The sequence below is a fragment of the Grammomys surdaster genome, unplaced genomic scaffold, assembly GCF_004785775.1.
Source record: "Grammomys surdaster isolate TR1022 unplaced genomic scaffold, NIH_TR_1.0 100, whole genome shotgun sequence".
NCBI lineage: Eukaryota > Metazoa > Chordata > Mammalia > Rodentia > Muridae > Grammomys > Grammomys surdaster.
Genome location: NW_021604579.1, coordinates 5,536,111 through 5,547,050, shown reverse-complemented (window position 1 = coordinate 5,547,050; position 10,940 = coordinate 5,536,111). Strand labels below are relative to the sequence as shown.

Below are 10,940 nucleotides of genomic sequence, written 5' to 3'. Positions count from 1 at the left end.
ATGGTGTCTCACAATTGTCTGTAACTAGTTCCTGGAGACCCATTACCTTCATTTGGCCTCTATAGGCAGTAGGCACAAATGTGGTACAAAGATGACTATACATGCAGGCAAAACATAAAATTTGAAATAAAAGTTTTAAGATTTTTAAAAAGAATTACAGCTAGCTCAATCAGTAGGGTTTGCCACACAAAAAAATGAGGTCCTGAGGCTGGAAAGATAGCACATTGTTTCATTGTACTTCCTGCTATTCTAGAAGACCTGGGTTTGGTTCTCACTGTACCTATAAAGGGCCTGGAACTTACAGAGACTTCTGTGCCTCTGCCTCCAAAGTGGTTAGGATTAAAGGAAGGCACTACTATGCCTTGATAACTACAGGTTTTTTTGTTTTTTTTTTTTTTTTGGGGGGGGTGGTTTTTCGAGACAGGGTTTCTCTGTGTAGCCCGGGCTGTCCTGGAACTCACTCTGTAGACCAGGCTGGCCTCGAACTCAGAAATCCACCTGCCTCTTTCTGCCTCCCAAATTCTGGGATTAAAGGCGTGCACCACCACTGCCCGTCGATAACTACAGTTTTTTAAAAGTTTGATATATTGTTTAGTTTACCTCTGACAGTTATGAACAATTTTTTAAGTAATAAATAGTAAAAACTACCCAAGGTTCTCAATTTGTATACTTATTCTTTTAGTAACAATTTTATATATTGATAACTTGAGTCTCAAATATTTCTGGAAACATTCCCTATATCCAAATATTTGTCATCTTTTCTTTCTTCTTTCTTTTTTTTTCTTTTTTTATACACAAGGTTCACAAAGATCTGCCTGCCTCTGCCCCTCATGTTGGGATTAAAGGGGTGCACCACTAGGTAGAAAGGCCATTATTAGGCATGGGAGAATCATACAAACAAAAAGGCACACAGAAAAAAGACTCCTTGCAAGATGGAGAGGAGGACTGTATGAAGGAGCTTTGTCTCTCCTTGAGGGCTAGAGGTTTTAAGTTTTTAACAAAGACTGGAAGTCTAATAGGTCCAGAACTTTGAGGTAAACACCCTGGTCTGGCCTTGAATTTGTCAGACCTATCCACAAGCAGGGGAGCCTTACAGTCAGAGAAAAGGCCTGCAAAGCCTTTGTTTTCAGATGCTATGCTTTTGTCTTAGGTCAGGAGGATGAAGAAACAACTGGCCATCTTGAAAATTCACTATCTTTCTTTATCTAGTCATGGGCCTTTTTTTTTTTTTTTTTTAGGTTTTTTGAGACAGGCTTTCTCTGTGTTGTCCTGGCTGTCCTGGAACTCACTCTGTAGACCAGGCTGGCCTCGAACTCAGAAATCCGCCTGCCTCTGCCTCCCAAGTGCTGGGATTAAAGGCGTGCGCCACCACCGCCCGGCTCAGGCTTGATTCTTTTTCAGTGCTGGGTTTTAAATGTTCTTGTGTGTATGCAAGTGCACATATATGTGTAGCTGTGTAGACATGTGTGTGTACAGGTGTCTAGGAGGCAGAGGACAACACTGGATATTGTTCATTATGTACTGCCTCCCTTGTGTTTTGAAATAGGGTCTCACTGGCCTAGAACTCGCCAAGTACACTAGTTAGACGGGCCCATGAGCCTCGTGGGCTTGCTTGTTTGACCCTCCCGTAGTGTTAGCCACCAGACCTCAGTCTTGTATATGGATTCTAAGGATTAAACCCAGGTCCACTGGGTATGTGAGATGGTGCAGTGGGTAAAGGTACTTGCTTTTAACCATGACTGAGTTCTACTCCCAGGTCCCACATGGTGGGAGGAGAAAACCAACTCCTACGTATTGTCCTTTGACACTCCTATGCATGATGGCAGGTGCACCGCCACCCCTGAGAAATGTAATAAACTAAGGTAAACGAAAAAAGACTGTTGCTTGGTAAATGTATAAGTATACAGTATTCTATTTTCTTTTTTTGGGGGGGGGAGGGAGGTCTTTTCGAGACAGGGTTTCTCTATGTAGCCCTGGCTGTCCTGGAACTCACTCTGTAGACCAGGCTAGCCTGGAACTCTCGAACTCAGAAATCCGCCTGCCTCTGCCTCCCAAGTGCTGGGATTAAAGGCGTGCGCCACCACCACCCGGCCATTATTCTATTTTCTCTACTTTTTCTTGATTATTTTATTTCTCCAGACAGTCTCATGGAGCCCATGCTGGCCTCAAACTCTCTGTATAGCCAAGGTTGACTTTGAACTTCTGATCTTTCTTTCTCTGTCTACCAAATGCCATGATTTCAGAGTACACCACCATACCAAACTTCATTAACTTCACCGTTCTGTAGATTTACCTCAGGACTCATGCATGCTAGAGATGCACTCTACCTCACACCTCAGCTATAGTCCCAGTCCCATGTTGATTTATTTTTTTTTTTAGGGCTGGAAAGATGGCTCAGTGGTTAAGAGCACTTACTGCTTTTTCAGAGGACCAGAGATCAGTTCCCAGCACGCACATGGGACAGCTTACGACTACCTGTAGCTCCAGTTCCAGGAGATGTAATACCATTTTTAACCACCATGCCCACCTGCATACACATGTTGCACCTACATACAGTCACATATGTACACACATGTATACACATTAAATAATTTTAAAATATTTTATTATTGTTGATTATGTGTAGGTGTGTGAACATGTAAGTGCCGATTAGTGCAGGCATCTGATGCCTGGAGCTGGAGCTGCTGGGTGTGCAAAGAACCAAACCTGGGCCCTCTGGAAAAGCATCAAGTGCTCTTAACCCCTGAGCCATCTCTTCAGCTCCCCTATGTTTAATATTTTATATATTTAAAACAAACCAAAAAAGCCCCAAACCTGCATGATTGAAAGACATTTACAATGACCTCAGATTCATACCAGTAAGTTTAAAAGAGAATAAACCAGAACAAAAGCATGGGACACTATTACTACTTCCAAAATGATATGGAAAACTAGGAGTGGTAGCGAACACATGAAATCCGAGTCTCAGGAGCCTGAGACTGGAGGATCCCTGGGGGCCAGGCTAACCCGAACTGCAAAGTGAGACCCCATTTGGGTTTAGTTCATTTCTGTAAAGCCAGGTAAAGTGGTGTAGACCTATAATCTTAATACTTGGGGAAGCAAGATCAGGAATTCAAAGTCAGCCTCAGCTACATAGTGAGTAGAAGGCCAGTGTGGACAATACGAGATTGTCAAAGGAAAAGGGAGAGCAGGATGGAAGACACTTAAGCATTTGTCACTTATCACTGGTATGAACTTTATTTTCAGATTATCTAAATGGTCCTCTGAGGTGTGAAGTTTTTCTATATAGAATTAGACTTATAAATGACAGTGTACTAATAGCGTCAGAAAATCATATTTTTGTAATCCCAGTGAATAGAAGGATCATCAGTGGACAGTAAAGTGAAAAGTTGGTAGGAAAGTTTATGGCTATCACATCTGAAATTAGAAGGAGGCTGGGGCCTGCCATGTGCAAGGGAGGATGGTGCCCAGAAATACTGTACTCTGTGGAATAAGTGAAAAACAAGCCTTCCATTGTGTTGTCACTAAAACAGTAGAGCAGCTTATTAGAGAAGTTAGTTTATGATCAAATAACCATTTATGCACTTTAACACACATAAAAGCACAGAATCATATATCCATACACACGTGCACAAACACATACACAAAGTAAAGATACATTTCCAAACATATTGACACGTTTGAGTGAATACCTCTGTCCAAGAGAAAACTGAGACTAGGGATCAGGAACCAAAAGAAAAAAAAATGAGTCTAGTATCAATAATGATAATTAACCACTAAGGAATAAAATCCATTTAAAAAGGGACATGTCTGCTTCCCAGGGAGAGCCTGGGTTAGTCTGCTGGGAGTGTAATTACCTCTGCCTGGAGGAACAGACGAACACAGTGTTACTGGAAAGGAGAAACTGCCAAGAACCCAGCCTGTAGAAGCCCTTGGTCACAAGGGCTACAGGTTTTAAAAATCCTAAGGATTTTCTCCCAAGTCTGAATCCTTTTCTGAGGCCACCCTCAAACTTGCAACCTGCCTGCCCCAGCCTCCTGAGAACTGGGATTGCCAGCATGTGCCAGCATGTGCCAGCATGCCCAGCCTAACTGATTTTTAAGCCACTGAGTTTATAGTAATTCATTACATCAGCAACAACAAATCAATATACTGCCTGTTCTCCTAGGAGGATAAGGAAAGAGTGACTGGGGTTGGGGGTGAAGCGAGGAGCCATAGGTTTCCTGGAAGGCCTTACAGTCAAATTGACTTCATCCTACTCTGGCTTATTGTTACCTATCTGAAATTAGCAAATTTCTAAGCAACAATATGTTGGTAACAATGAGTTGTTTCTAGGATTAAGAATTAATGTTTTTAAATGCTTAATGTGTAAGCCAGGTTAATTTTCTTTTTCTATATTACATTTCCTTGTAGACATCTCCACAGTATTCTTTGAGCGTGTGTAACTGAATACTCAGCATGGACCTGGCACCATACCCACAATGAGCTCATGTTCACTATAACCCTAAAGATTTCTAACTGGAACGGCCACTAAGCTTCCATTCAACCACCACCACTCCCCACTTCTACCAAGTACACACCCTAACACCTGGCCTCTCCCACAGTCTCATTTTGCCTGGACAGGTGAAATCAGGGTGGCCAGACCCATCTTACCCATCCCATGTCCTGTTTCCAAAGCTGCCGTCTTGGAATTATGAGTTCTGAGGAAGACCCCAACATACTTGGAGAGCAGTGTGCTTCCTCTGCTCAGACTTCGTCCTGCTTTCATCTCTCTTCTCTCTCTCTGCAACTCTAACCTCTCCACATATTGCTGAGCTCAAAAACAGCTCCTAGCTGTAACTCCTAAAGGTTCATGCTAACACGACCCCAGGTCTCAACCAGGCAGTCTAGAGGCAGCTAGGATGGACCCAGGATATATCTACTCATGGGCTCCTCAGATGACAAAGTCTAAAATTAAGACAGGATACCCAAAGCCAAGTGGGGTGGCTCACACTTGGAATCCCAACACTCAGGAAGCTGAGGCAGGAGGATTGCCCATGTGTTCCAGACAAGACTGGGCTACATAGTGAGTGTCATGCCAACACTGGCTATAATATAGATGCTTTCTGAAAAACAAAAAAAAACAACTTTAAAGACAATAACACCCTGTCTCGAAAAAAGAAAATGGATACAGTGGTACACACCTTCAATCCCAGCACTTGGTAGGGAGAGGCAGGCAGTTCTTTATGAGTTTGAGGCTAGCCTGGCCTACAGTGTTGAGTTCTAGGACAGCCAGTGCTACGTATTGAGATCCTGTCTCAAAACAAGGTAAACACTGGAATCTCAAAAATCACTCAGGCATGTCCCGTCCAACATTTTCAAATCATTTCTGAACTGTGGTTCTCCTTCCCCTTTACAAGATCAATTTGGCTTTCCTAATTTCACCCAACCCATCTTCTAAGCTCCAGCTCCAGTGTGCTAACCTCTCCCCCATACCTGAGCCATCTCACCTTTGTTCCCCAGAAAAAATTACTAGTCTGGGTTTGCCTATCTGATGTCCAGACCCACATGCCCTTTACCTAGTCAGGTTGGAATCCCTGTCCTCTCCTCTAAAGACTTAATTGACTCTTTAGGGTTAGGGTGTGTGTGTGCGTGTGTGTGTCTCACAGACACATACAGACAGACAGTGGGTCTCATATAGTCAATACAGTCAGGCTGAACTTGAACTTGCTATGTAGCTGAGGATGGCTTTCAACTCCTGATCTGTATCCAGTGCTGGGATTACATGCCAGGTGTGTGCCACTATACCCAGATAGGTTTCAAATCTTACAACCAGAAAAATAGTTTCCAAATTCTTTGGGCTTTGGGGTGTTGACTGGATAGTGGGTCTAAGGATGGAGCTGTGGGTTTGCAGGCAAACAGTAAAGTCTGTAACATAGCTACAGTTTCACAACAGGTACAGTTAGGCAAATCTATGCCATTTCTAGGCCTAATCCTCTCTGTACTTAAAGGCTAGACTGAATTACATTTAAACTTGGAGATTTCACCCAGCAACTCAAGCAATGTTGCATAATGGCCACAAGGAGGCAGGCAATCTCTTCGGTGAGCTCAGTTTATAGCCAAAGAAATGAACCTCAAAAAAATGGAATGCAACAGCTTCAAAGAGGAAAGGGAGCACTTATAGATCAGCTCAGAATGTGGACTGGGATACGGCACTCAAAATTCCAGTCTGAGGGTAAGAAAGCAGGAGTCCCAGAGCTATGGGCACAGTAAGGAGAGGTGTGAGTCCCAGAGCTATAGGCATAGTAAGGAGATCTGGCAACAGCAGAGAAGAGGCCAAGTCACTTTAGAAATGTGATCACTTAGAGGCAGGGGAGGAGAGGGACTTTAAAGAGCCAGAGGCTGTTGGATTTGGTGGTTGCAAAACAACTATTGAAGCATTGGAGCTTGGAGACGGGTCAATAGACACAGTCAACTTGGCTACCTCCCCTTCCCCAACATGAGATGGGGAAGACAGGGCAGTTACCTGGGACTCAAAGGGTTAATCGCCAAAAGTCATTCTAGTTTCTTGGATTGTTTTTTGAGACTGGATCTCACTATGTATTATAGCCAAGGCTGGCCTGGAACTCACGGAGATCCACCCAACTCTGCCTCCTGAGTGCCCAAGTGAAATGCATACACCAGCATTCCTTGCTTATTTTTCCAGGTATTAACCACATCCTTTGTCCCCTACTCTGCCCATACCCCTTCCCCTTTCTCTGAGCCTGAACCCCAAAATAGCAATTTATCTGAATTTCTTCTCTGGTATAATTAGCTAGGGTCTTGGGATCCAACCCTAGAGCTAGTCCTGATTACCCATCAAGTCCAGGAGTCATGGGCTTGTCCTAAAGAAGGACTTTACATAGTCTCTTCTCCTTAATGAGGCCCAGGGACCAAAGGGCCTCTGTGTTTTCCTGTACACTCCCACATTGTCCCTCAGACAAAGAGATTCCTTGTGTCTCAATTTCAGGCAAGCATCCTTGTGACCAAATTGTGAAAGGCTGGCCAGAATGAGAGAAGGGTAAGTAAGCAGAGTCAGAGATGACACGATCATCCCACTATCCCAAGAGTGTCTCCAGAACCCTGAGACCTTCACTCTCCGTATTCCCAAGCAACAGTGGGATAAGAGACAAAATGTAGAGGTCTAGCTGGGTGGCAGTAGCACACACTTTTAACCCCAGCACTCAGGAGGCTGAGGTAGTCAGATCTCTGGGTTCGAGGCTAGCCTGATCTACAGACTGAGTTCCAGGATAGCCAGGGATACACAGAAAAACCCTGTCTCCAAAAACAAAACAAAACAAAACAAAACAAAACAAAACAAAAAACCCACAGAGGCCTAAAAAGGAAACTGAGAAGGTATGAAGACACTCAGACTGAACTCCTGGCTGACAGATCTGGAGGCAGGAATCAGGGATGAGGGCAGCCCAGGGCCAGACAAGAGTCTACAGTAAAGCGAGCCAGGCAGATTTGGGAGCCTGGGTGAAGGCCGAGTTTCTTACTTGATCAGAGTATCCTGACAGTCCTAGAAAGGGATGTAGCCATAGAAGTGAAATCCTTGGGTACAACATGAAAACACCATGTTTAAAAAGTAAGAACTTGAGGAAAGCAGAACACACATTCGGCAGGAAAAGCGATATGTTCCCTCTCACAAGAGGGACATTAAGTGCCACACCCACCAGGACTGGTTTAGAGGAAGCACTCTTCATGTATCATGACAGGCAATGACATCACTCAGCAGGCATGAAAGGGTTGGTCCCTCAACTCCAAAGATATCTGGGAGGGCCGATCCATGGAGGTCTGCACATTTGAAACAGGGTCGATTCTCCACTTTTTTGTAAGAAGCATCCTGGCTCCTAGGCTCTGGATGAGGTAATTCCTCCCCCATCTCTTCTTCAGTGATCTCCTAGAGGCCCTATATGCCATAAAACTCACCTCACTGGGGAGGGGCATGGAGATACCCTTACATCAGGAGCCACAGGCTAGGCCTCTAGAGTCAATATCTCTATAGAAATAGCTCTAGGGACCCAATAATTGAGGGATAAATGCAGAGGTTCCCCAGGAACCAGAGAGATAAGCCAGGCTTCCATGGTAACCGATTGTAGTACATCCTCCGTCTAGTTGGAGGTGGAGGGAAAATTGAGGGAGACTTGGGCCAAAAGAGTCACAAAGTACAAATGGGTAGGAAAGTTTTTACAAGAAGGTCACATCATCCTGGCACTGTCCCCAGTACCAATGAGCCTCAAAGCCCTGCTTAGTATTGTCATCTTCTGATGGCTCGGGTGGTCCACACTGGAGCTCATCCCCTGGGAGCTTCCATGTAGCTGTTAAGCTCCCTAGCTTGGTGGATGTCATGTCCACCTCAGTCCTGGCCCTGTCCCCACTGGGGATAACCTTTGTCCAGTCAATCTCAGGACAGGAAGACCCAGGAAGTCCTTGTTCATCCAGTTCTTTGGGGGTCACAGTGTCCAAGAAGCTGCCAATAGAGACACTGTCCAGCTGGTCAGTTGAACTGGTGTCTGGCAGGCTGTCCCAACTGCCCCGCCTTGAGCGTTCTGGGCTTCCCCCTGTCAGACTATACTGACTGCTGGTGAGACTGCTGCAATGGCTGGTCAGTGTGCCCCGCTCCTCCAGCAGCCAACGCACAGCCTCAATACCCTCATTCAAGGTCACCAGCTGCTGCAGGATCTTCACGTCGATAGCTCGAAGGTAAGCCTGAAGAAGTGAGAAAAGAGATCAGTTCCATTTCAGGCTCAATTTCCCATGTGTTTCCCTAACCTTACGGTCCAGCCAGCTATACTTCACTTTAAAAACCATGGGAAGAGATACAGGCTTTAGAGCAAAGAGACCCCTGTTTACATTTTCAGATGGAGCTAGGCTGGAGATATAGCTCAGTGGAGATCCTCTTGCCTCCTTAGCATTTGTGAAATCCTGAGTGCTATCATGCCTTACACCAAACAAAAAAGCAACTTCCTGCCGGGCGGTGGTGGCGCACGCCTTTAATCCCAGCACTTGGGAGGCAGAGGCAGGCGGATTTCTGAGTTCGAGGCCAGCCTGGTCTACAGAGTGAGTTCCAGGACAGCCAGAACTACACAGAGAAACCCTGTCTCCAAAAACAAAAAAGAAAAAAACAACAACAAAAAAAAAGCAACTTCCCAACCAGGCAGTGGTGGCGCATCCCTTTAATCCCAGCACTTGGGGATAAAAGCTGGTGGATCTCTGTGTTTGGGGCCAGCCTGGTCTACAGAGCTTACACAGAGAAGTTCTAGTTCGAAAAACAAAACAGAAAAAACAACAACAACAAAACAACTTTCCTATTGATTAGCTACAGGATTCTGAGTAGCTATCTTATTTTCTTTGACCCTCAGTTTCCTTGATGGAAAAACAAGGCTAAATCACTCACTTTACAGCCTGGGAGCAAGGATTTTGAAATGCTATCAGGTGTGCTCTTTCTACAGTGGAGTCTTTGTAAATGTTAAATGTTAAAGTATGAGGCTGGGGGGTTGGATGTGGCTCAGTGGGAAGAACACTTGCCTCGAATGCACTAAGCCCCGGGTTCTATCCCTAGCACTGGATAAACTAATGTGGTGATGCACACTTGTAATCCAGGCACTCTGGAGGTGGAAGGAAGAGGATCAGAAGTTTAAGGCTATTCTCAGCTATGTTGGCAGTTTGTGGCCAGCCAGAGCTTCATGAGACCCTGTTTCAAAATTAAAGAAAGAAAATAGTAAACTAAAACAAGGCTTTTTTTTTTTTTAAATATGGCTCATGCATATAACTTTAGCACTTAAAAAGCTGAGGAAACACTTGGGAGGCAGAGGCAGGAAGGTCTCTATGAGTTCAAGACCAGCCTAGTCTACAAAGTAAGTTCCAGGTCAGCTAAGACTACATAGTAAGACACTGTCTCAAAAATCAAACAAACAGAAAAAGAGGCTGAGGTAGGAGTCAAGAATTTGAGGCCAGGGGCTTAAGAGATGGCTCCTCAGTTAAGTGCTGGTGCTCCTGATAAACTGGGGTTTGGTTCCTGCAGTGAGAATTCTGGTGTATTTTAAAAAAGCAGAACTAGGGGGCTGGAGAGATGGCTCAGTGGTTAAGAGCACTGACTGCTCTTCCTGAGGTACTGAGTTCAATTCCCAGCAACCATATGGTGGCTCACAGCCATCTGTAATGAGTTCTGATGCCCTCTTCTGGCATGTAGGTGTACATAAATCTTTGAATTTGTTAGAGTTAGGGTTAATACAGAGTCCCTCCCCAGCATGTCCAGTCAATCCCCAGTGCACACATGTGCAGGTGCGCGCGCGCGCGCACGCGCGCGCGCGCACACACACACAAGTCCAAAATCCATTCTGACTGGGTGTGGTGGTTTCAATAGGAATGTCCCCCAATAGACTCATGTGTTTAAATGCTTGCCTATAAAAAGTGGCACTATTAGGAGGTGTGGCCTTGTTGGAGTAGGTGTGGCCTTGTTGGAGGTAGTGCGTCACTAGTGGGCCAGCTTTGAGGTCTCATATGCTAAGTTATACCCAGTGTGCCTCAGTCTCCTTCTCCAGCTGAGGATCAAGATGTGGACTTCTCAGCTACCTTTCCAGCACCATGTCTGCCTGCATGCCACCATGTTTCAAACCTCTGAACTCTAAACCAGTCCCAAATAAATATTTTCCCTTATAAGAAATGCTGTGGCCATGGTGTCTCTTCACACCAACAGGAAACCGTAACTAAGACATTGGGCTTCAAACTTTCTATTCAAGGTAAACTATTAGGCCGGGCGGTGGTGGCAGACGCCTTAATTCCCAGCACTTAAGAGGCAGAGGCAGGCGGATTTCTGAGTTCGAGGCCAGCCTGGTCTACAGAGTGAATTCCAGGACAGCCAGGGCTACAAGAGAAACCCTGTCTCGAAAAACCAAAAAAAAAAAAAAAAAAAAAAA

General features: G+C 45.0%; 1 protein-coding gene across 1 annotated transcript in view; it reads right to left on the bottom strand.

The window, feature by feature from the left end:
- Positions 1–7,640: 7,640 nt before the first annotated feature.
- Positions 7,641–10,940, bottom strand: part of Lurap1 (leucine rich adaptor protein 1) — a 9,088-nt gene continuing 5,788 nt past the window's right edge. Inside the window, exon 2 of the mRNA XM_028788356.1 lies at positions 7,641–8,730. Within this exon, the coding sequence (XP_028644189.1) occupies positions 8,209–8,730 (522 nt within the window). The 3' untranslated portion in view covers positions 7,641–8,208. The remainder of the gene's footprint in view (positions 8,731–10,940) is intronic.